The sequence below is a fragment of the Erythrolamprus reginae genome, chromosome 1 (genome assembly GCF_031021105.1).
Source record: "Erythrolamprus reginae isolate rEryReg1 chromosome 1, rEryReg1.hap1, whole genome shotgun sequence".
NCBI lineage: Eukaryota > Metazoa > Chordata > Lepidosauria > Squamata > Dipsadidae > Erythrolamprus > Erythrolamprus reginae.
The window spans coordinates 235,305,194-235,332,162 of record NC_091950.1 but is presented as its reverse complement, the minus strand read 5'-3'; the positions used below and the strand labels follow the sequence as shown (position 1 = coordinate 235,332,162).

General features: G+C 37.4%; 1 protein-coding gene across 3 annotated transcripts in view; it reads right to left on the bottom strand.

Annotated features, from left to right (window-relative positions):
• Nucleotides 1-26,969, bottom strand: part of MEIS1 (Meis homeobox 1) — a 209,718-nt gene that overhangs the window by 136,124 nt on the left and 46,625 nt on the right. For all 3 annotated transcript variants that reach the window (XM_070732576.1, XM_070732574.1, XM_070732575.1), the window contains exon 7: nt 26,887-26,969. This exon is cut by the window's right edge. In XM_070732576.1, coding sequence (XP_070588677.1) covers nt 26,887-26,969 — 83 coding nt within the window. The remainder of the gene's footprint in view (nt 1-26,886) is intronic.

The following is a 26,969-nucleotide window of genomic DNA, read 5'->3' as shown; positions in this document are numbered from 1 at the left end:
TTTTAAAACAGTATTTATTTTTACACACTTTACACTAAAACAAGACTTTTATTCTGAAGTCATACACTGAATTTAGCCAACTTATAACATTTTAAAAGACTCTTTAAAACATTACCAAATCTAATCTATACAAGTAGTCCTCAACTAACCACCACAATTGAGCCCAAAATTTCTGAGAAATTTCTGAAGTGAATTTTGTGCAGTTTTACAACTTTTCTTGCCACATTTGTTAAGTGAATCACTGCAGTTGTTAAATGAGTAACATGGTTGTAAGTGACTCTAGTTTCCCCATTGACATGGCTTCTGGGAAGGTTGAAAAAAAGTGATCACATGACCCCAGGACACACAAGTCAATTGTCAGCATCCAAATCATGGGACCCTGGGGATGCACCAAAGGTTCTAAGTGTGAAAAATGGTTAAAGACACTTTTTTTAGTGCCATTATAACTTCGAATGACCACTAAGTGAACTGTTGTAAGTTGAGGACCACCCATGTTCTGAAAGATGGATGGATATATTACACACAGTTATAAAATATACTAGACTATATGCAATGGTCTCCTGGAGGGAAGTCAAGCCTGATTAGCCTGATTTCAATATTTCTGTATGGAAAATATTGAGTAAAACATGTACATGTGTAAAAAAAAAACAACCCAGTAAAATTCTAATATGATTTAGTTGGTTTTCATCTATCAGTTTTTGATATTTTTTTTGTTTAATAGTTTTACGTATTATGCCAGAATATAAAGGTAACTTTCCCATTACTTGAAGTGCTAAAACTGAAGAATGAATTCTTTTTTAAAAAAACAATCTTTATTTGTTTTTTAATTTTAAAACAATATATTAAAAACAAACATACAAAAACATAAGACAAAAACAAACACAGAAACAACTAACAGCTTTTTCGTAGCGAATGTATTACTTCATCATCGCCCAGAGAAGTTTCAAAGTTAACATAAGCTTCATCCTCCGTGCTACTAAAATCAGGGTAATGGATTTACAACTGTAATTCTAGTCCCACACCTCCAAATTACAATAATCAAAAATAAATGCTTAAAGCAAACACTATTTCTGTTAACCGTGTTCATGAATTTCCTTTTTTTATCAAAAAAGGAGCCAAGAGGTAATATATTAGGGAGAGAATTTTGAAGCTAGCAGGTAGAATTCAAAATTAAGTTGCCACATGTCCACTCATACTATGCAGTATCTCTACATTATCCTTCCTCCTACAAACTCTAAGAGAATCCACTCCAAAACTGAGCAGGTTTTGAAGAGAGGGGGATGCTTCCAAATTCCCCTTGGTGAATGGAAACCAGTTCATTAAACTGCCAATTGTATTGGTAGTTTTGCCAATTGTAGAGCCTCCGTGGTGCAGTGGCTACAGACTTTGCAGTACTGCAAGTTTCTGCTGATCACTGGCTGCTAGCAGTTTGGTAGATCGAATCTCAGGAGGCTCAAGGTTGACTCAGCCTTCCATCCTTCCAAGATTGGTAAAATGAGGTACCCAGATTATTGGGGGCAATATGCTTACTCTCTGTAAACTGCTTAGAGAGGGTTGTAAACAGCGGTTGGCTATGAGCTGGAACGCTAAATTGTACTTGCCACAGCGACTCGTAAGTGCTTGCAGGGTCAGCATGATTTTGCTTTTCCACCTGTGTGCAAGGAGCAGCAGGCACGCCTGTGTTTTGGCATGCGTGGAAGCAAAAAAACCCTTGCCAAAACACGGGCGCACCTGTGGCTCCCTGCGTGATTTTGCTACCTCCACAGGTGGAAAAGCAAGCACTTACGAGTCACGGCGGCGAGCACAATTTAGCGTTCCGGCTCGTAGCCCACTGCTGGCTGTAAAGCACTGTGAAATCTAAATGCTATTGCTATTACAATTGATGGTTCTGGCTATATGAATGCAATCCAAAACCAAATTTGAAATATAGAAACATGTTAAAAATATATTACTCTAACAAATATACAGCAATGCTGAATAAACAGTTTGGCAATTCTTAGCAAAAAGATTTGCATATTATACCGTTTTGTCCAGTCTATTTTTAAAATTATTTTTGTGGGTTGTTGTGAGCTGCCTAGGATCACTATGCAAGAGAGGCGGCTATGTCCATGTAAATATGTAAATAAACTGCCAATTATGAGCCCTTTTACAGCTGAATTTTGAACTATTTCAGACCCAGATCTTGAATATGCACAGTATCCATGAAAATTCCAACCCACTAAATAAAAGAGAATATTGTTGAAAAGTTGATTTTTTTCAAAAAGAAAAATAGGTCACTTGTAGAATTGAATTATTCCTTTTATAGTATGTTTTTGGAGTATAAGACACACCAGAGTATAAGATGCAAGAGAGGGGAGGAAAAATCTGCCTCTGTCTCCCAGCAATTTGCCTGCCAGAAAACAGTACAGATTATATACACTGTTCGCTGAGCATTTCTGTGTATGTGTGCCTGACCCATAGAAATAGCAAAGAATTGGATAAATCTACATTATGGTAATATATTAATGCCATAAACTTTTCTTAAATGTGTAATCACACTGTGAGTAACTTCTCCCAATTATTTAAATAGGTCTATTCCAAAGATGACTAAGTCAGGGTTTAACTCAGCTGCTTTATCTTAATACTGAAACAGGACACATTTCAGATTATACTTTTATAGATCTTTAAAATTGATGTGGCTTTCTGGAAGTATACATTATTCTCTGCTTTTTAAAAGAAGATACACTAGCACTGGACCTCTTCAAATTAAAAAGCGTCTTCATTTTGTTAAGTTATCTAAAACAATAATAAAGCAGTCCTTAAAAATAAGTTTAATAATTTGAATATTCTATAGACATAGAGGTAAAGTACGGTAATTGACTTACCTTCTTGCATCCAGTTTCAGCAGTCTCATTAGCAAAGAAAGTAAAATTCTGCCTCTACCTCTATCTCCCAGCAATAATGCCTCTATGCAGCTAGTTTCACTTTCAGTTTTGGCCTGCCTGCAACCTCCTGAATCAGCTGTGGGTTGGGAGGCTGATAATTGTTTGATTATGCTAATCAGACTCTGCTGTTTGCTGCAAGGAGATAAATTGCTGGGAGGCAGAGGCCAAAGGGTGGGGGTGCTTGGGTGGGGCTACATTCGGTGTATAAGATGCACCCAGATTTTTACCCTCTTTTGGGAAGTAAAAAAGTGTGTCTTATACTACAAAAGTGCAGTAACTGTATCTCAGCTACAAAGATATCAGTATATAACTATTTACTTCATACGAACATTTCTTTCTCTACTGAGAAGTTGAGTAATACTGTTCAGGAAACCTTCCATAGTGTGTTATTACATTAGTTTAATAAGTTTTATATGTTCAGTTTTCACGATTTTTGAAACTCTAAATAACCAGCTACTAACGTGTTTATCTATCTGCTTTCACGAGTTCAAGTCAAGACTTCAAGTCAGTCTTAATCCCTGGCAGTTGCCTGATTAAATTCCTGAAATGTTATTGGCAATATTGTTTGGAAGTGGCTTGTCCTTGTCTTCACCCTCAGTTTGAGAAAGACTGACTAACCCAAGTTCACAGAGCTGGCTTTGTGCCTAAGCAGAACTAGAACTCACTGTCTTCCAAAATTATTATATTGTACTCACACACACTTGTACATATAGGAATACACACATACAATCTTCTGAGGCTAGCTTATAGAGTAATATGACAGGGAGTCTCTTATCCAAGTACTAATGAAGTCCAAACTTTCCCAAATCAGACAGGCACTGCCACCTTCTGTTCTGCCGGGCTCTCTGGTAGAAGCCTCCTGAAAATTCACGGGTACAAATTTCAGACACACACACGTTTGAAAATTCAAAACAATGTCGTTTATCACAAAATTCAAAAGAAACAAAGCACCCTTTTTGTATTGCAAAGAGCACTCTTCCCCAAAACAACCTTGTCGGCTGTACAAGTCCCTTAATCAGTCCTTAAGTACTTAGCTAGTAGCTGTGAAGAAATGTCACAGCCCTCCTTCTTCCCACGAAGTGAAACACACACACACTGTACTCTGCTTTGGTGTCAAAGGCATGAAAAATCCACAAAGTTCAGACACAGTGAGGCACGATCCTGAAGAACTGTGATCAGATAATCTTCCACAATGGCCAAACTAGCACGCTGCTATTTATAGCAGCAGCTCTAATTACTGGAGCCCCACCCAAATACAGGTGGCCACTCTTATCTCTTATAATATTTCCTCAATTGGTCTCTTTGATGCATAAGTCTGCGCCTGCATGGGTCTAATACTTCGTCATCCAAATCGACCAAAGATAATGGTGATTGGCTTCCTGGGCTGTGTGCCAAACCCCCCTCTTCCAAGTCACCCCCACCTTCTTCTTCATCTGAGGAAACTGCACTCCCTGACTCTGCCAGCAACAAAACAGGCCTAGGACATGTTGACGTTTCCCCTGCCTCCACCTCCACATTCCCTGTGGCAGGAGCTGGGCCAGAGCCAACCACAACGCCTTTTAACTGGCTGATGATTCTATGGAGGCTTTCTTGTCAATCATTTGGACATGATTTACACTTCTTTCTTATGTTTTCTTCAACTTTTCAATCTTGATTACAATCCTTTTATTTCCTGTATAATATTTCATATAAGTACTCCTCCATCACTCTTTTTAGCTTCCAAGTCTATAAAATATGAACGAAGAGCTCCTACCTACCAAGATGCAGACAAAATTAAATGCTTAAGGGGAAAATCTGTTAAGTATCTTTTACCCCAAATTCCTCTGCTCTTTACTCTCATGACATAAAACTAAACCTTTATATTACATTTATCTTAAAAGTCATCTCAATTCCTACTGTAGTCTTTCTCAAATGTCATTTATGAAAATCAGGAGCATAAAAACAAAAAGTATCTGATGAATACTTTTTTGTTCCATAAAATTTAAAAACTTCTATGATTTGTTAGTCATCGTATAACTAATGCTCAACATAAATAAAATCTCACAATTAAGAACACAATTTAAAACAAATCAAATAAATTCACTGATCAAATAACAAAGACCAAGCAGAAAATAAAATAAGATTGTACTTCTATCTATCACATAGATAGAAGTACTACAAACAAAACATAGCAATAAAAATAGGACAGAGCTAAAAGGCCGAAAAAGAGGAAAGCTCTCTTGAAATGGAAATGTTCAATTTATGGAGGTTGTCCTTGCAATTTAGAAAGATTACTAAGGGACCCTCCATGTGCAGCAAAAACTTTCCTGCAGAAATCACTTTTTAACATGTAAGGCAGAAGTCTAAATATCCAACCCTGCATCTCCTTTCTACCTCTGTCCTAGTAAAATATGGACTAGGTTTAACTTCTTAATTGCTTTTACATTGCCAGACCAGACACAGGTTAAGACATTTCCTGGATAGTATAGCCCCATCTGCACAAAAAACCCCACCATCCTACGTGTGTGTAGAGGAAGGGGGGGAGGGAGGAGAGAGAGAGAGAGAGAGAGACTGCCTCCCATTCAAAAGTGTAGGATAACTACCCTAGTGCTCTGCTTGAAATGGAGGGACATACTGTACATAAAAATTTGAATCCTGATTCCTCTTATGGAGTCTATATCTGGAACAAGAATAACTGAATTTATTTCATAATGCCATCTTAACTTTTCTACCACAAGCCTACTTAGCTGTGCTTCCCCCACCCTCCTTGAAGACTTTTTGTGTTTTACCTTGCCATGTAGAGAAAACATGTATCACAAAATCCCTAACAATTAAGTCCAATCTAGTTCATAAAGTTAGTATTAGCATTTTTTTTAAAAAAAAAATTGCATGCTGAAATAAACACATGAATTAGATTAAGCAATTTTTAAAATATGCATAAACCATGGCCTGCAATAATAAAATGGAGTGTAAGGAATACAATTCCATCCAAGCCACATTCAGTTTGACAATATGGCAAGTTATACATTTTTTTGCTTACTTCCTCTGCATCTGATCTAAACAACTATCAACTAACCACAGCCCCTAATACTATCTATTTTTATTAGCTTTTGTATTAACAAAAATTATAATGCTATAAATAATTTATTTATGAATACTTTTATATCTGTAAACTATTGAATATCTATCTATCTATCTATCTATCTATCTATCTATCTATCTATCTATCTATCTATCTATCTACCCATCTATCTATAAATGAATGATTGAATCTATCTATATCTATATCTATATGAATGAATGAATGAATGAATGAATGCACACACACACACACACACATCCACGATACATATGCTCATAAACAGAGAATATATCTACATGTATACATACAAATATACCAGAGTGGGTGAAGATATACTACAATGGGAATACAGCCTTTAATAATGAATACAGAGACCCTCGTATAAGGAAAGAAATAGTAATAATAATAAATAAAATAAATAAATCAAAACACAACATAACATAGCATATTAGAAACAGTATAATAAAGGAAGATTGGAAAAATAATCTAATGCTATTGAAATTATCCACAAGAAAAAAAATGTATCTCAGTAATTTTCCCATATGCAGATACATAGAAAAACTGGTATTTGGCTTCAGTACAGCTGTAACTGATAATAATAGAGTTTATTTTAAAGTCAGACTACCTCTTAATGGGAGTAATTTTGTAAGAGAGAGATGTAATGTTTGGAAAGGAAGGGTTAACATAACAGTGAAATTAAGTGCAAAGTAAATAAATGTGTGATGAAATCTGAAGGGAAGAAACATATAATCTCAAATGCTACAAATGTAAATGTAAACCAAATAGTATTGCTGCAAGCAATCTGATGAAGATCAAGGATAACGCAGGAACCCAAAATGATAAATGCCTTCCCAGGACATTCAATGTCCTGTACCAAAAAATGATGGCTAAAAACAAAAACGCATCTTAATCTCACAGACTCCATGAGAAAAGGCATCAAATTTGGCAGTTGGTCGTCAGTCAACAAAAAGTCCATGTCTCATTTTATGCACAATTGCTATAGAAAGGTAAAATAGAAATTATTGTAGGGTTGCAGGAAAGAGGTAAACTCCCTTGAGGCCAACACAAGTACTAGTGATTACATGGAGACATCCATGTAGTTTTCTTGGCAGCAAATCAGAAATAGTTTGTCATCACCTTTCTTTCTGAGATTCCTCCCCCCCCCCTTCCCAATCTACACTATAGCTCTGGGATTATCTGGAGGTTTTTCCATCCCAGTGCTAAGCAAGTTTGACCATGCTTAACTTTTAAGGTCAGCTCTACCCTTAACTTCTTATAGGCCTTGTACAGTCACTTTTTAACAAGATAAAGTTCAAGCCTAAAATACTGTAAATTGTCACACAAGTAACAATGTACAAGTACCGGTCTGAATTAGCCCTGTTTTCTTTTTTCAGAACGACATACATGCCAGAAGCATGCTAAAATCAAATTGGGCAGACGATTGATTGGGATCCACTTGAAACTAGATGAGATACAGTAAAAAAAAAAAAGTAATTCTTGCCAGTTTCCAATGGTTTCACAAAAGCAAGAGTAAAAGTGTTCTTCTATCTCTAAATTGAATTGTCAGAACACCTGAAGTAGATAAAAATACTATGGGAAAATTAACCTCTGATGAAGGTATGACTCATGACAGGAAATTAACTATAACTTTTGAATCAAATGTTTAATGTTATTCTACAATCTGGCTCTATTATGCCTTAAGTTATAGATCAGGGGTGTCAAACTCGATCTCATTGAGGGCAGTATCAGGATTTTGTTTGCCCTTGGGGGCCAGTGTGGGTATGGCCAGGGGTGGGCTGCTGCTTAGACGGGGGAAATGCAGTGGGATAGCGCCCAATTTGCACCGAAAGCACCCAATTTGCACCGAAAGCTGCTCACTTCTAGGATGTGGGTGAATTCCATGACCTGCTTGTTTTGAGTCCATTGATATGGGTATTGTTTTGAGGTTCATAGGAAATCCTTGGTCAAGTCACATGATTGTCAAGTCACTCCCACCTGGTCACATGGCTGGCGAGCCACTCCTACCCAGTCAAATGACCATTAAGCCACACCCACAAAATAAGCCATGCTCATAGTGTGGTAGTAAAAACTTTGGTAGCCCTTCACTGGGTATGGCCCAGTCATCACAGCTGACTGAGTGGGTGTGGCTGGGATGGGCCAGGGCCAGCACGGCAGGGCTGGTTACTCACCATCTCTAGGATGGCCCTGCAGGACAACTCTGGGTCTATGGTGGGCCTGATCCAGCCTGAGGACCACGTGTTTAATACGTCTGTTCCAGAAACTGAATTGATAAAATAAAATCCTGATAAAATATATAATCCAGTCTTAAATAAAGCTACATGGGGGTATGTTTAAAACAAAAACCCAATTTTTATTAATATGCCAGGTTTTATTAAATAAAAAAGGTGGAGGGTGATAGTGATAGTTATGTATTTATGAAATCACCCCCTTACATTTTGTATTTACTTTTTATTTATTACATTTCAGCCTAGAATTGGCACCTTCCAGCATAAACATGTACAAAGAAATATACTCTACTTGGACATATCTTCACAGAGATATATTTTGTGTATAGCACTTCTCTGAAGGGTCCGTGGAGGGGGGGGTCTCTGAATTTGATTATTTTCTTGTAGATGTTTCATTATCCAAACCAGTGGTGGGTTGCTACTGGTTCACACTGGTTCTGAGAACCGGTAGCTGCCGCAGCAGGAAGCTCCGCCCACCAGGCCAAGCATCATAAAAAATGCACTGTACATGCACAGAAGTGCTACACGTGCAAAGCACACACATGTGGGTGTACACACACACACACACACACGTTCCCCTTCCCGAACCAGTAGCAAAGATAACCCAAACCCAAACGTTACCAGTGCTGATAAGTTAATTAATCTGGGTAATGAAATGTTTACAAGAAAACAACCAAGCTCAGAGAGCACCAAGAACCTCACCCCATTTCAACCCTGAGCTACAAATATTCTCCTTTAGTTGTAACACTCCTCTATTTCAAGATCTGAGATCTCATCCTTAATGTGATTTAGGTTTTTTAAAATAAAGATAACTTTCCCAGGTTAAAATCCTACAAGATTTACCCTGGAAAAATTAAGGATGGGATCTGAATGACACTTTTATGCAATAGGATTCTAGGATTCATTCACAGAACTCTCTGCCTCTCTGTACGTTTTATCTTCTCTAAGTTAACCCTGGCCAATCATCTCATAAGAGAGGGCAGATCTCACTAGCCCCTGGCCTAGTTTCCCACTGAAAAATGGCCAATTCTTCAAATGCTCTCTTGCTTGCATTTGCTAGTAGCTTGTGCACTTAGGCAAGCCTTAAATGCAGTCCAATTGCTAGTTTTATTACTCCAATATCTTAATTACATGCATGTACACCTATTACAGTCTCATCAGTTTTGAACATATTGTACTTCTCAATAAATCCCAAGATAAAGGTAGACATTTATCTGGGTATCTGCCATACTTAAAAAGAAAAAAAAAGGAAGACAGGGCAATGTTTTATTTACGATATATAATACCATAAAATAGGACAGGCCTCTTCCTGATTTTATTTTTGGATTGTAATTTGTTCCGAAAGTTTGTGAAGAGGGACAGGAATCCATGTTTGCAAAAGATATGAAACTCATAAAAAGGGAAATTCTTCTCTTTTTTTCCCACAGCCTAAATGAAGGTGAACTATGTAAATTATAGGACACCAAACAGCTGCTGTTTCCCACAGCAATGTGGTATTTTCTGCTGGGAAGAATTTTTTTTCGTTAAAACTATCATTTATAACCCTTATCAGTACAACAGCAATCCAGTCATCAGCTGCAATGTTATGTGGGAAAATAAGCCAAGGTCAACAAGTACTTGCAAGTTGTTTATCTTAGCTGCAATTGTTACCAACATTCAATTGGACAATAAACATGAAGATTATCAAATGCTCTCAGCAAAGCAGGTGATCCAAAGATTATCACAGAGAAAGAGAAGTACTGCTAAGCAATCAAACAATTCTATTACAACCCCTTAATTTATGGCAGAACTCATCTCTCAAATCTAAAATAATAGAATCAGACCATTCTCGCTCCTCTGATCCCAAGAGTAGGAGGCAATAACTAAAATCTGCTCTGGCCAGCATACCAAACTGTAGTTGACATCATTAATTAATTTCTACATATAGCCATGTAGTGAAATCATCCTTGAGTTTGACATAAAGAAATGGAATATTCAGAAGCAAACCAAACTTTTCTGACCACAGTGAAGATGCAGAGTATTGCAGCTATCTATTACTCTTCCAAAAAATATTACTCGATATATTGTTTATTATGCACTGCTATTCTGATATTACATTTACATCCTCATTTTAGACCAAGGGGTTATAAGAAAGCATATAAGGTTCGTTGTTTTCTCATCCTTAAATTATTTCCCACATGAATTAAACTGATAGATAAATGTACATTTTATCGGTAACTAATTCTTTAAGTGGTACTGTGGGTAGTGCACCTTCATAAAACTAAGGACATTTTTTTCTAGAGTTATAGAAAACTTTAGGAGAGAAGCTGGCCCCTCAAAGGCATGCTTTTCAGTATGGTCCTGATTTTTTTCCTTTAGCAGCACAGGAAAACATGAATATGTAGTATAAGAATTCATATTTTGTAGAAGTAATAATAATAATAATATTAATAATAATAATAATTATAATAATAGTTATTATTATTATTATTATTATTATTATTATTATTATTATTATTATTTAGATTTGTATGCCGCCCCTCTCCGAGGACTCGGAGGAACTAATTACAATCCAAAAATGAATGGCTTGTGTGAATATACTGATTATAACTGAAGGAATCAGTTACAAATAAGCAGCATTGTCTTTCTTCTTCATTGCTTCTGTGCATGAGCCGGTTCAGTTTATTGGTTGAGACAACAGACTAGAAACTAGGAGACTATGAGGTCTAGTCCCGTTTTAGGCATGGAAGCCAGCTAAGAGACTTTGGGCCAGAATGTTATTTGTATTTGCCACGTTGAGTTACTTATAAAGGACAAGGATATAGGAAAAGTCATTCCAAGAAATAAAAGCTAGACAGGACTACCATCAAGAAGACAGCTTTAAAAGTGAGCAACCAAACTGCATAAAAGCTAAAATGGTGTCAAAACCAAAACTGAAAGAACAAAGCACTAGATGTGCAACTAAAGTATGTTCAGGTTTTGCATATACAGTGGCTACTAGGAAGAGTCTCAAAGAAGAGCCTAGGTCTTCTGATTTCAGAGCTAATCCATGCAATTTTTTTTTAAAAAAAACAACCCAACTGTAATGTACAAACTACCTATGCGTACATCAGAGACATTGGAACATGGTATCCACTTTTGGCATAAAAGCAATGAGAATAAGGCTGAAACACTGCTATGCCACTTATTTTCTCTCCTCTGAAACTACAAGAAGGGATGAAACAACACATCAGATGTATAAATATGACGTATGCTTGATTCATGCTGAAGGTGCATGAGAATCTTCCTCAAAGGAAAGATATACAGTAATGCATTTTCTGGGACCTAAGTAGAAGACCTTATCCACCACAATGTGATTAGGATGCAAGGGTTCTGACTGGCAGAAAAATGACCATTGAAATGGGAGAGAAACATAAAGGCATTATCTTCTAGAACATATTCTTAAAGAACACAAATGTCTAGTGTTGGAATTCCCCATAGGTGGAAGGTTTGCCCTACCATGAAGCTATAGGATATCCATGCATGAGACTTGGTACCAGCAGGGAATCTTTCAGGTTACTATCAAGTAGTGATGTAGGGCCATGGCCAACAAATCCAGAGTCACAGTAGGAGACTCTGAAATTAAGTTTCTTCCCTGTTATATTGAATACTGCTGTAGAACTATCAATTGACATCTAGGACCGTAATGGTGAACCTATGGCATGTGTACCACAGGTGGCATGCGGAACCATATCTGAAGGCACACGAGGTGTTGCCCTATGTCAGCTCCAGTGTGTATGAGTGCTGACCAGCTGATTTTTGGCTTTCTTTTCAGTGATTTTCACTCCCCCACCAGGCTTTAGGAAAGCCTCCTGAACCCTGGAGACGGTGAAAAATGACCCAATGACCCAACGGGAAGTTCTGGTTGACCCATTGACTCATTTTTTGCTCTCCCCAGGCTTCAGGAGGCTTTTCTAAACCCTGGCTAGAGTGAAAAACAGCCCAACCGGCCTACTGAAAGTCTGGATGCTTCGGTGAGGCCTGTGCGCATGTACCAGGGGAGAGCGCGGTGGAGTTGTACGCCTGCAAGGGGTTTGTGTGCATGTGCGGGAGAGGAAAGCATTGCATTATGGGTGTGAGCATACATGCATGCTATCACACGCATATGCACTCCCTTTTGGCATCCGAGCCAAAAAAGGTTCGCCATCCTTGATCCAGGCTATGTAATTCCCAAAAAAAATTTCAAACTCTTTCAGACCTTGGAAAATTGTGAACAATTCAAAATAAATAATCATATCTATTTGACTTGCAATGATAACAACATGCCTTCCCATCTCACTGTTCATGAAAAAGATATAGCCCTTGATAGTACTGAAAGTGAAGGATTGCCATAAAGAAGTAATGCTTCCAGTACCCTATTCTCTTAAATCTCAATGAGAAGGTGTACAGTTTTTGAACACACCTGACACAGTTGCAATGTAATCCCTCAGATTTAGAATTAATGAACAATACCATCCTTTTCTGTACCAGGAAATACTGGGCTAAAACCCCTGATTGTGGACTAAAGAAACACTGGTTCTATTACATCTTTTTGAGCTTCTTCCTTATTTTCCATAGCAAAATAAGACAAAGGAGAATGAAGACAGAAGACAGTAAAGGTAAAATCCAGCCACATTGGAAAGATTGAGATCACTCTCGAGTTTGATGATAGCCTTCCCATACAAAATGACAAGGGAGTAAGTAAATAAAAGGCATCAGCATTAGCTAACACCTAGATTATTATTTTTCTTTTATTTGGGCATTATTTTATAGAATAGAAGATGTTCCTGTAATGAAGAGTATCCTAGGCTGTATCTAAATTTGGTGAGGGAAGCCTTAGGACAAAGGCTGATTCAGTTGGCATGTCAATAAAAGCACCATCCTGATTCTATCTTCAGTCTTCTTCCATTTTTAGACTCTAAAGTATTGTCTGCCTTTGTGCTCAACAGTTATCCTGGGGCAAGTCTGTTGATTCTAATCAGGCATATTTCCTATGGCAGTCGCTGTTTTTCTGTGCAGTCTTTGTAGTCTTTTTCTTAAGTGTATGAAAGTTATCTTTTTTAAAAATCTTGTCACATGTTATGTAAACAAGGAGGTGTTCTTTTTTCCTTAATGATTTGCTGATAAACAGCAAAATACACTTCGTGCTTTAAAATGCAGAGGGAAGAGGTAGCTATCATTTAGATTCATGTTTCTTGCAGTTTCTAAGTATAGATGCTGACTGTTGTTTGGGCAAAACATATTCTAAAATCCCAAAAAGCCATTTAATTTTGTAATCCTCCACTTGAACTCAACACACATTCTCAGTACACTTTAAACATAAAGAACATAGGGATGGCTTTTTTCCAAGTATTCCTTGATAGTTCGAAAAGAACAGTGTGTGGAGAATGGACTTCACAATTTGGGTAACAAAATAGCTTCAAGTGGATGTAAGAATGTGGAACTGATCATTTTATGCCAACTTGCAAAAGAAAGTCGGTAATATCTGGACTGAGATACCTTCTGAAAAAGAAATGGAGAGGATAAGTTGAGTGTTTCCTAAAACAAATTTCTCAGTTTCAAGGGGATTAAAAGTAACTTCCACATGAAGTACTCATACTTTTATCTTTGAAAACCAAAGGTTTTCTGATCTCTCTTGTCATAGACAAGAGTCCAACTATTAATATTCCTCATGACTGTTCTGTGGGAAAGACTAAAATCTTTGTGGAAGGAGGTTTCCTACTGAAAGTTCATTAGATAAAACTAAATGGCTGATTGCCAAGCGTCTTCTTGGTAACATCTCCACATACCAAACCATAAAAGAGTAAACATGTTATTTTGTCTTTACCAGGATGTCTGCATAGATGGACAAACTCAGAGCAGCATCTCTTTACTAGATTTTGCTGGAGGAAGAAGAAGCATATCCCGATTCCACTGGCTAAAATCGAACTGAAAATTTAATCAACTACAGGAAGGGCATCTAGAGTGGTTAGTATTGATGCTGAGATGGATTCAGCAAGGCTTATTCTGTTTGGCCTATTTGGTAAATATTTGGCAATGAGTGCAGGTTTCTATATTCTGAATTATACTCTGAATTAAATAAATAGAATGGCAGTCAAACAAGACACCTTGCTATCTTATTTAGAGCACTTTCTGAATTCTGATTGCCATAGGTCCATGATCTGAGCAGCAGAACCAAGAGCCATAACTTCAAACAATTTTACAAATAAAGATTGATGGAAAAACAAATAAAACTATACAGTGTTTCCCCCCAAATAAGACCCTGTCTTATATTTTTTTGAAGCCTGAAATAAGCACTTGGCCTTATTGCCATGCACACAAAAGCCCGATTGGGCTTATTATTAAATGATGTCTTATTTTGGGGGAAACAAAGTACAAAGACAGAAGAATATAATAAAACTCATGAGGGCTGAAAATCATCTTTTGTTCTCCAATGAAGAACAAAGATCAAATTTTATCATTACTACAGCAATCATTAAAAAATATGAGAAACTGATGCTTCCAGTCCAAACCCAATCTTCCATTCACTTAGCAATGTTACTGGGGTATAATTTCCATGTTCCTTGAGCACAGGCCATGCTAGTTGGCCTTTTGTATGAGTTCAGAGTTCAATATCTGAACTTGTCAATGACAATTCAGTCAATATCTGAAGAATCAATATTGTTTCCAATTAATATGCACCACGTTTTAAAACTAAATGTTGATCACAATAGCATATTCAATGGTGGCTACATAGATAAGTCGTTATAAGGTTATTGCAACTTACTCCAATTAGTTATTTGAATGTCCGGCTAAGTTCTGAGCGATTTATGCATAAATGGTTGAAAAGTTTTTTCCTGCTATTTACAATGTTGGGAGGAAGGATGTTTTCAATTCTAGAAATTTATTTTGATCCCCTGTGAGAGGTTAGCAATATTGGCATACTGATTTTTTTAAAAAAATGTAACCAGTCACCTGAAAAATCAGAAAAGACATAATGCATTTAACAATCATTTTTTACATATCCGCTTTAGATACTTATGTACCTGAGAGGAAAGGAAAAGAAGGGGAAAGGAGAAGAGGGATAGGATGTCAGAAAAAACTGTTTGTTGTATTTACATCCCACTATTCTTCCAAATAGCTCAAGGGTATGTATTCAGTCAGCTCTGTCCCATTTTATCCTCATGGTGCTCTTTTATGTGGGTGACTCTTAAGAAATTTGCAATCTCTCCAAGGTCAGGAAAGTCAAATGTTCACTCAACTTCCTAATTCAGAAAGTAGGCTACACTTAAGGAATACAGTATCTTAAATGTATCTCTCTCTGTGTGTGCATGTGAGTGCATGCATGAATTACAGAGAGAGCCTGAAGAATACAAATATGTGTAGTCAGAATTACTATTTTTCTCCCTACAACAAGGTGAAGAAATGTGATTATCAGGTTTTCTCTACAGGTAATTCATCTGATTGATCTAATCGAGATCTTTTTTTCCCCTTATACTGAAGTCTTTCCAGCAGCTAAATCTATTTACAAGTTGTCCTCGTTTAGCAACTGGGAGTGGCAATTCAGTCATTAAGCAAAGTAAAACTGCAATCATGCTTCATTTGCTTTACACACCTAACAAAATCATAAATACAAAAATTTGCATTGGTCATTATTATTATTATTATTATTATTATTATTATTATTATCATCATTATCATTATTATTATTATTATCATTATTATTATTATTAGTATTATTAGTATTATTAGTATTATTAGTATTATTAGTATTTAGACTTGTATGTCGCCTTTCTCCGAAGACTTGGGGTGGCTCACATGGTACAATATAAAACAATGTGTACACAAATCTAATTAATTAAAACTATAAGCTAAGATCCCACTATATTAAAAACAGTCAACCAACTCAATCACAACCAGACATCACATTTGAATAGAATAGAACAGTATTTTATTGGCCAAGTGTGATTGGACCCCCAAGGAATTTGTCTTGGTGCATATGCTCTCAGTGTACATAAAAGAAAAAGATACATTTGGTAGTCGGAGGGGGGCATAATCTAATTGCCCCATGAGTCTTCAGACTCTTGCGAATTGGTTGCAAAGTTATTTTTCAATACAACAGTTGTTGTAATGTATGATGCAATCACTAAATGAGGACTACCGTGCCTGTATTTACTGTTTCTTTTTAGATCATATAAAGTTTGTAAAGACTGGCTTGGAAAAAGAAAGTTCTTTAACAATCCTGATAAGCCATGTGAGATAATAGAAAGGTGAAGTTTTATTGGAGATGAATTAGTTTATGACTCTCCTAGCCATAGGAATTGAGATTCTGGTTCAGTTATGGTGGTGTGCAAATCAAACAAACGAAATAAATAATTGAACAAAGAGGAACAAAATTAGTATTTAGTATTATACATTTGATAAGGTTAAGATAAGCCATTCTGAAGTATGAGAAAAACATTTTATTTTTAAATGTGAATAATAATGATATCCCTGTGGCAAATATGATACTGGAAACACACATTAAAATAATGTTGAATATTTAGTTTAATTCTAAACAAACAGACATGACAATATACAGCTTAGATACCTAATAAGTAAGCATCTAGGGTGTAAAATCGCAAAGAAATGTAGCAGTTGATTAATTATACATTAACAGTGATAAATGATTTTAATAGGGTTAAATATAATTTTAATTGCTTTTTCACAAACAATAACCCTCTTTTACAGCTTAATTTTGAAAAGCAATTAATTTTTATATAAACAAAATTTGGGAAGAAATATTAGGTTACCAATCAAACTTATTTTTTCCAAGGGTCTTAAAGTGCAAAAATGAATTATGGATAGTTCATGAAATCATTTCCTTCCCAAAACATATCCCTCCCCCCAATACATCTGGAGGGTTTCATAAACAGGAAAAATAAGAAACAAACACATCATGACTCCCTGTTTTTTAGAAGGGCATCTCTGAAGAACTTAGGCTGAGTTGAATTTTTATCAATACCTAAATATATGTTTTAAAGATAGAACTCTTGTTTAGCAATAAAATCCCAAGCTAAGGTACTTGGAAGCAACTGGCATCACAGAACATATTCATAATCAGAAAGCCACCATCATCCCTTCCTAATAGATGTCTTTTTCAACTGAGGGTCACATCTAGTCAAGCCAATAGTATGATAATGGCATCAGGAAAGGTCAGTCAAAGACAAGCTGTAGCTCCCTCTCTGTCTGACCTTCGGAGCTTGTGACAAATTGCTATCAGTCAATGTCAGCTAATGACAGCAGCTCTTTGGCTAATCAATTGTTCTAGAAATGATCAAGAAAACTACTCACAGGAAAGCTCATTTTCACATCAATGCCTATGAAGTATGAAAAGCTCATTTTTTTAGTTTTTAATAAGCTCATAAGTAAAGCAGTTACTTGGTAACAGAGGTCACCTTATTGAAAAGACAGCACCTTTGTCTCTGCCTTTTACGTATATTTTTATTACCATAATACAGTAAAAATATGCATGCTATTACAAAGCCAGAGGGCTACATAATAAAGTAGGTAACACATCATACATTTTGAAATAAATGTGACTATTTCTAAAGATTATCTGGATACAGGTTATTGATCTTTCCAAATATTCCAACTATTAAGCAATAGTTTTGTTAAAGAGATATCCAACCTTTAACTCGAGATCAATTTGTGCTGGTGTTTACTGGTATATAATTGCTTATATTTTAGTTTTAGTTTTCTCCTATTTTTATTAGCTTGGTGGGAAACACATGTTCAAATTTGAAGAAATGGTAACAGAAAGTTGCAGGCATGAGTTTCAACTTTTTCTTTGAAATCATACTTTTTCTGTCTTACAATACAAAACTTCTTGGTTTGGCTTCTATACCATTTAAAATATTCCCTAAAGCAGTGATGGTGAACCTTTTTTTCCTCGGGTGCTATCGCACCTGCGCAAGTATTCGCACCCATAATTCAATGCCTGGGGGGGGTGAAAATTGCCTCCCTTCTGGAGGCCCTCCGGAGGCCAGAAACAGCCTATTTACCAACTTCACCCTTCCCCAGGCCCTCTCAGAACCTTCATGCAAGCCAAAAATCAGGTAGCAGGTATGCACATGTGTGCTGGAGCTGAGCTAGGGTAACAGATTTTGTGCCAGCAGATATGGCTCTGTGTGCCACTTGTGGCACCCGTACCATAGGTTCGCCATCACTGCCCTATAGTATTCCCTAACTATAGTTGATATTCCCTAACACAGTGTTTCCCAACCTTGGCCACTTGAAGATATTTGGACTTTAAGTCCCAGAATTCTCCAGCCAGCGAATGCTCGCTGGGGAATTCTGGAAGTTGAAGTCCAGAAGTGGCTAAGGTTGGGAAACACTGCCCTAACATACTAGGCTCAACTTAAGGAAGTCCGTCCTGTATTACTCATATGAACACACTGAACAAAACTTACTTTTAGCCATCATTCTAAAGACCTATACTTTTGATTTGCATTTACACATTAAATAATTACTTCGAGAGATGAAATGCCAGAAGAGATGTCTAAAGCAACACTGGAGGGCCAGTAAATCACTACTGAGAACCCATATTAGGGCTTTTTTTAGTGGTGATAAGGGTGGCAAATGTGTGTATCTTCCACTCTTATTGCATCCACAAATTCTGTTTAGGGTGACCTGCCCTCTTCTTCATGTGGCGAGAGTGGAGGGTCCCTTGCAGAGTAGAGCTGAGGAATTTGTTAAGTGGAGCTCTGAGTGCCTCCATTTGTTTGTTGCACCCATGTCCCTCCTCGATAGTTTTGGCCAGTAGGGAGATGACACGAAGCTTGCTCCAAGTGTTAATCAATGCTTCTTTGAGTGAGGGGTCCTTTCTGCAACCTTTAAAGGAAGCAGTTGTGAGGCCCCTCCTCAAGAAACCTTTCCTGGACCCAGCCTCATTGAATAATTACCATCCTGTCTTCAACCTTCTCATTTTAGGGAAGGTTGTTGAAAAAGTGGTGCCGTTCCAACTCCTGTGGACCTTAGAAGAAGCAGATTATCTAGACCCATTCCAATCTGGCTTTAGACCTGGTTACAGCACAAAAACCGCTTTGGTCACACTGTTGGATGATCTCTGGCGTACCTGGAATAGAGGTCACTCCTCTATCCTGGTGCTACTTGACCTCTCAACAGCTTTCGATACCATCGACCATGGTATCCTTTTGTGATGGCTAGAGGGGTTGGGAGTGGGAGGCACCATTTTACGGTGGTTCTCCTCCTATGTCTCTGGCCTATCGCAGTTGGTGTTAGTGGGAGGACAGAGGTCTATCCCTAGGCCCTTCCTTTGTGGGGCCCCTCCTCAGGGGTTGGTCCTCTCTCATCTCCCATTTAATATCTACATGAAATCACTGGATGAGATCATCCAACAACATAGGGTGAGTTTCCAACAATGCGCTGACGATACTCAGCTGTATATCTCCATCCCATGTCAGTGAAGTGAAGTGGTGGAAGTGATGTGCCAGTTGTCTTGAATCCATAAGGGTCTGGATGGGGGTTAACAGATTAAAATTCAACCCTGACAAGATTGAGTAGCTAAAGGCAATTCCTCCTGCCCATCTTTGGGGTTAGGAAGGAAAGAAATTTCCCCCTCAGATAAGGTTCACAATGTGTCCTCCTAGATCCACAACTGAGGCTAGAACAACATCTCTCAGCTGTGGTTAGGGGGGCTTTTGCACAAGTCTGTCTTGTCTACCAATTGCGGCCCTACCTTGACCAGGAGGCACTCTGCACTCATCACCTCTCATCTTGACTATTGCAATATGGGACTACATGGGGCTACCCTTGAAGAGTGTTTGGAGACTTTAACTGGTGCAGAATTTAGTGGCATGTGTAATAACGGGTGTACCAAGGTATATCCATATTACTCCAACTTTACGCGAGCCGCATTGGTTGCCAGCCTGCCTCCAAATACAATTCAAGGTGTTGGTTATCACCTTTAAAGCCCTAAATGGCTCAGGGCCAGACTATTTACGGGACCACCTCCTCCCTCATACCTCGCTGCAGCCAGTAAGGGCCCACAGAGTTGGCCCTCTCCAGGTCCTGTCTGCCAAACAATGTCAGTTGGCTGGACCTCGGGGAAGAGCCTTCTCTGTGGTGGCTCTGACCCTTTGGAACCAACTACCCCCAGAGATCCGCACCATCTCCACCCTACCGGTCTTCTGGAAAGCCATTAAGACCTGGCTTTTCCAGCAGGCCTGGAATTAAGTTGATTGAAAGTATGTGTTGTTTTTTACTCTTTTATTGTATTGTTGGTTTTTATTATTAGATTTTAACTGTTTTTATTGTTGTTGTATTTATTTCTACTGTTAGCCGCTCAGAGTCTGTTTTGGAGTGAGCGGCATATAAATACCATCAATCAATCAGTGCTATTTTGATGCACTATAAGGATTTGACAACTGTAGCCACAATTATGTTTTGCTTTCTTTGAAGAGTAGGAAGTCAAAATGCATTTTAGAACATCACATTACAGGAGTCCCTCTTGAGAATCGGATGTGTGGGAGCCAATAACATATCATTCAAATTCTTGAATTTACAGGAGAGGAGAGCAACAAGGCAGGATTTAAATGCAAGTTTTATCTATATATTTGAATCTTGACTATAAAATGTTACCTGAAAAAAAATTCATTTAGGGGAAATTACAGGAATGGTGGCAGTTTCCGATTACATACTAAATAGTGAACTGCCATGGCATTGCTCAAATGAAAGTATCTCAACCACTCTCAAGTTGTCCATATAGGAACAGACTATAAAAGAGTGAGGGAACACTTAAGCTGTGCCATAATTGGAAGTATGTGAAAAATGAAGTGTCAGTTTGGTCAATAAAGGTCAAAGGTCAAGGGGAACTGCCGCCCAAACTCTGCAAAATGTGCTCATTAAGACATCCAATCAGAGAGCTCTTTCCCACCTATCCCATTAGTCATCAGATATCTGACTGCTTCAGATGCCTGGGTCTGGGCTGTTATTACTTTTCTTCTTCATGTAAAAAGGCGAGCTGATGTATAAATCGTTGCTCAGTCATCTGGAACATAATGTGTGCCTCTCCCTTCCCAGTTCATCTAGCTCTGTCTGCAAGCTTCACAACCTCCAAACAACTGCCTTGAAATTCTCTTCAATAATAAATGGAATTGCCTTTTGCCTATAGGTTGCCTGAACTCTTCTATAAAAGCCAAGAAAACACTGTCAAGTGCTGATACTTTTTCCTCTAAGAAGATACATTCATTTCCTTTTGCTTTAAAGAACAATTTTGCATAACAAGGTCTGAATCATGGACACTAGACGCCCAATTGCGTGGGTGGGGGTGGGTGGGGGGAGAATGGGCATAACACAAAGAAAGCCTAAGCTTTGGAATATTTATTTATTAAATTTATTTGCTGCCTATCTCATTTTGAAGTGATTCTGAGTGTCTTACAATACCCACTCAGAGAGGGGCGGGATACAAATCTAATAAATTATTATTATTATTATTATTATTATTATTATTATTATTATTATTGTTGTTGTTGTTGTTGTTGTTGTTGTTATATAAATACAGTTGAATACAAAATAAATAGGAAATAATTTCAGTGTCCAAATAAGAATTTGATCCAGTTAAACTCAGGGATTTATTAAGCTATATATTTAAGTCATGGCATTGAATTTGCACTGAGAACTTTTACTTAGTTGTATTTGAAAGCAAGGAGTAAAGAAACAACATGAAACTCCTTGAAAACTTTCAAGTAGGCAAAAGAAGCAAAGCAAGAAAAAACAGTATTCTTACTCATTCTTCTAAATTTTCCCCTACATAAAGACAGACCTAAAACAGCAACTAAGCTGACTCAGAAACACTCCTTTAACTGGGTCAGGTTTCTCTAAATTGAACTCCAAAAAGTAACTGGGCTGACTATCCCTCACAAGCAATACTTCTCAAGTGAAGACATATTTCCTAAAGCTCAACATTTAGAAAGAGTTTCAACCTTAAGCAGAGTGCTCACAACAGTTTGGGCTATTGGTCCATGTATTTTGGCTTTGAGGAATTGTAGGAGGAAAAGAGTTTCTGGGCTGTTTTGGTTTCGAAACCCTTGTGGAGAATTTACTCTGAACTTAAGCCCTGATGCCATAACAGATTATGTCCATTTAATTATGAGCTTGTGAAATTCATTCTGAATATAAAACAAGGTCATCTAAAGATCTGAAAGGATAGGAGAAGATTTAAAGAGATTCATCTTTTCCAAGGCCAGTTCCTTCCCTTTTGAAGGTTTTTTTTTTTTTACACCATTTGGGTAAAAATGTAAAAGGGCCTTTGAGGGGGAAATCTGAAAATGGGTGTTTATATAACCATATATCTCCTCCTTTCCTTCCCTCTGTATCTTCACACCATACCTCATTCTTTTCCAAAAAATCTCCTTCTGGATCCAAACCAGATTTCTAAAATTGCGTATTATCTCTTCCATCATCATCACCACCACCACCACCACCACGATCATCATCAATCTCCATCTTGTTAAAAGTCAAAATTATAAAATGCCAAACATTTTTTCTCTAAAACCAGCAAGTGTAATTTATGCATGAAGGAAAATCTTTCTTTCCCCACAATGCATAGGCTAACAATGAAGCTCTGCTCTACCACACAGTACAAAAGGAATAAAAATACAGAAAGAATAATGCAGATTACTCGACAATCACTGTCAGATCTTTTGCAGCAAAGTCCTTTTCCATAAAGTTCCATCATCATAATTAAGTTTTCCCAACTCTGTGGTTTTTTAAAAAATAATATTCTTTTTTAAAAAAACTAGATAATATTCAGAGTTGCTTTGGAAAGCTAGACTTCTTCAACAAGGATTCTGTAGAGATTCTGACTCTGATTCTGTAGCTCATTACACCTTGCTCTTTGTAGCATGCACCTTGTCACTAACTACCATTGAGATACCAGAAATAGCCAAGAAAATAAAGGAGTGTGCACAGTATTATCCAATGTACAATATAATTAGAAGTATACACATTCTCCACACATCATTCTGAGTACAGCAAAATCTTTGTCAATTATCTTCTCTCAATGCGGCTTACTTATTTATTTTATTTATTTATTAGATTTGTATGCCGCCCCTCTCCGTAGACTCAGGGCGGCTAACAACAATAATAAAACAGCGTATGACAAATATATTTGCCATACTAAACTAAAATATAACTAAAAACCTTATTAAAACCAAGCATACACACAAACATACCATGCAAAAATTGTATAGGCCTAGTGGGAAAGGAGTATCTCAATTCCCCCATGCCTGACGACAGAGGTGGGTTTTAAGGAGCTTACGAAAGGCGAGGAGGGTGGGGGCAATTCTGATCTCTGGGGGGAGCTGGTTCCAGAGGGTCGGGGCCACCACAGAGAAGGCTCTTCCCCTGGGTCCCACCAAACGACATTGTTTAGTCAACGGGACCCGGAGAAGGCCAACTCTGTAGGACCTAACTGGTCACTGGGATTCGTGCAGCAGAAGGTGGTTCTGGAGATATTCTGGTCCAATGCCATGAAGGCCTTTATAGGTCATAACCAACACTTTGAATTGTGACAGGAAACTGACCGGCAACCAATGCAGACTCCGGAGTGTTGGTGTAACATGGGCATATTTAGGGAAGCCCATGATTGCTCTTGCAGCTGCATTCTGCACGATCTGGAGTTTCCAAACACTTTTCAGAGGTAGCCCCATGTAGAGAGCATTACAGTAGTCAAGCCTCGAGGTGATGAGGGCATGAGTGACTGTGAGCAGTGACTCCCGGTCCAGATAGGGCTGCAAATTGTTGCTACAGGGGTATTTTTCTACATTTCTCTATGCACTCCAAGCCAAATAGCAGTATATGAATGCAAATATAATAAAGGGGCAGGATAAAATATTTCAAGTGAGCAAGTGAATTAATGAATAAATATAAAAATCTAAAGCGTCCATTGCCTTAACAGGAACCACAAAAGTTATTTTCCTCTTTTCCCCATGAAAGACATTGGAGCATACCAAGGGTGGGTTCTGGATTCTGCTCCTGCCAGTGTGCTTAGGGACGTGCCGCGTGGATGCGGTTGCACTGCATGAGTGCTTTGCACACATGTGTCCATATGCACAGTTACTAAAAGAAACTTCCTATACATGTGCACTAGCAAAAAACAAAATGGCGCCACCTATGGCGCTATTGAGAGAACCATCTCAGGGGTGTGGCAGACCTGGGTCACTGTCAGTTTCAGTGACCCAGGCCGCCAAGTTGCTAACGGTTCTATAGAACTGGTCAGAACCAGTAAGAACCTGCCTCTGGAGTATACACACCTATTATACAGATTGCTACTAGCAAGAATTGGAATGGGGCTGCAGTCAGGAAAGTTACTCAAGGAAGGAAGTTTTTCAAATGAAACAAAGTTATTTGTACAATTGCAACCAGTATTTTTAAAAGATTTTTTAAAAAGAAAATAAATTCATTTTAGTTCTAAGGGTTCTTTTCATGGGTACTCCAATGATCCTTATTTTTCCCCTTGATCAAATTAGATTCAATAAAATTCAAGCATTCATGGCAATCCTATTCAGTTGAATATGATAGTAGGATGTGAAACACTAATAAGAAAAACTAAAATAATAATAATAAAAAGTTACTGCAGTTACTGGAGCTGCAGTATGCATTAGAATGTCTGCATAAAACCAATTCAAGCAAGTGGGTGTCATACAAGGGCGCAAATGGGCAGAAAGGGTTATCCTTGGATTTTTCTTTGTACTGATACTCTGAAATACCTCTCTGAAAGCAGTATTATTCACAAATTAAACCATTTAAGTGGTTTAATGTGTGAATAATAATAATAAAATGTGAGCACGGAGACTTTGTACTGCACTCTTAAAGAAGAGTTCACTTCATAAAGATAAATTATGCAACAAAAATTTAATGTTACAATTGGGATGAATTTGGAAAATGTGCCAATTTTGCAGCAACACATATATGAAGAAATGCTTAAAAGAAAAAAAGGCCCCTTAAATTTATGTTGCATATCATTTTCCAGTAAAGTCAGAGGTCATGGGGTTACCCGTTTCTGCTTCAACTCTTCAACAATTTGCCCATTCTGGGGCTCAGCTTTTACTAGGCTTCACTTGTGATTAAGTCAGCAACTTTTTAAAATAAAAAAATAAAAAAATAAATACTTAAACTTCCATATAATGACATATGGCCTGAAAAGATATAGTCTTGCATTTGGACAAAAAAATATAACATTATCTCAGTTTAAAAACTATTTTATTGAACATAAAACTTTGCTATTATAGAAAATAATTTCCAATTTTTTTAAACAGTTAAATCACTGGCTGTCCAACAACATTTAAATGAAACAAGGACATAAAACTATATTTTAAGATATGGGCATTGTAGAGTTAGAACTTTCTTCAGTAACAGAAGAAAGTTCTTTTTAAACTAAAAATGCATATAATTATCATGAATTCAATTGCAGTTGGAGTTTGTATAAAATGTATTGTTTAGTGTCTTTTTAAATAATCCATTTTCATAACCAATAAGGACAAACAACATCAGATACTTATAACAACGATCCATCTCTTTCTCTTTCAATGGAGAAAATGGGAAGACCAAGAACAGCTATATATGCTGTGCAATTTTAAATTTTCTCCATGCTCTAAACATTTAGATAAAACAATTCTGAAACAAAGCAATTGGCAATCTTGTAAAATAAGCAGAACATAGGAAGGGCCAACAACAGCTATATATGCTGTGCAATTTTACATTTTATCCATGCTCTAAACATTTAGATTAAAAAATTATAATATTCCACCCTCCTTCTTTTCTCTCTACTCTCTACTTCTGTCAATTACTAAGATATATAGACAAAAATAATTCTGGGAGATGGTACAGGATAGGAAGGCCTGAAGGAACGTTGTCCATGGGGTCACAATGGGCTGGACACAACTTCGCGACTAACAACAAAAAGAAACAAAAATGGTGGATTCTTTTCCAATCTGAACTGGGATCTCCATGAAACAACCATAGACAAAATATTGTTTGATATTTTCCCTCCCTAATCAAAGTAAAACATTGGTTGAGGTGGAGAGACAGAGAAGAAAACAAAAGGTAGGTTTGGAAAGAGGAGCCTAAATAGAAAATGGCAAGAAGATTCCATTTTGCAAGTCTGAATTATCATATCATAGTGGTAGACCATGTTTTATAATTTGAAAGAAAGCTATGCCTGGAATGTAATATACTTGCACACTATCTGCATTTTGTATGATGGTCCTCTTGTAATTTACTATCCACATAATTGAAAAGAAAACCTGTGTTCCAGAGATATCCAGGAACCAGATACAGGGATTCTTGCATTGCCAATCAAAAGACACTCAGAGTTACAGATTTCATCTTTATCTCCTTAATAGAGATAGAGGAAAGCTGGTGGCCCCCTAAAATATTTGCACAATTTAAAAACCCCTTCTCGAAACAACGCTGGTGGTGAAGGTCAGGTTGAACAGATTATCAAGGACAAGCATTTACATCTATGAATTCAAGCAAAGCTTTATTACATGTTTCCATATCATATTTAAATTTCATTACAAAAGCTATTTCTAAAACCGTGAAAGTATTGTGCTTAAGGGGCTGGAACACAGCCCCCCAAAACCCCCCCCACCAAGATTCAGAATAAAGTTCCTACCTTGTTCACTGCTGTTGTCCCCACTGTGTGATGTGTGACCCCCACTGGAGGGCCCTGGCGTTCCTCCTGACCGTGTTGATGCT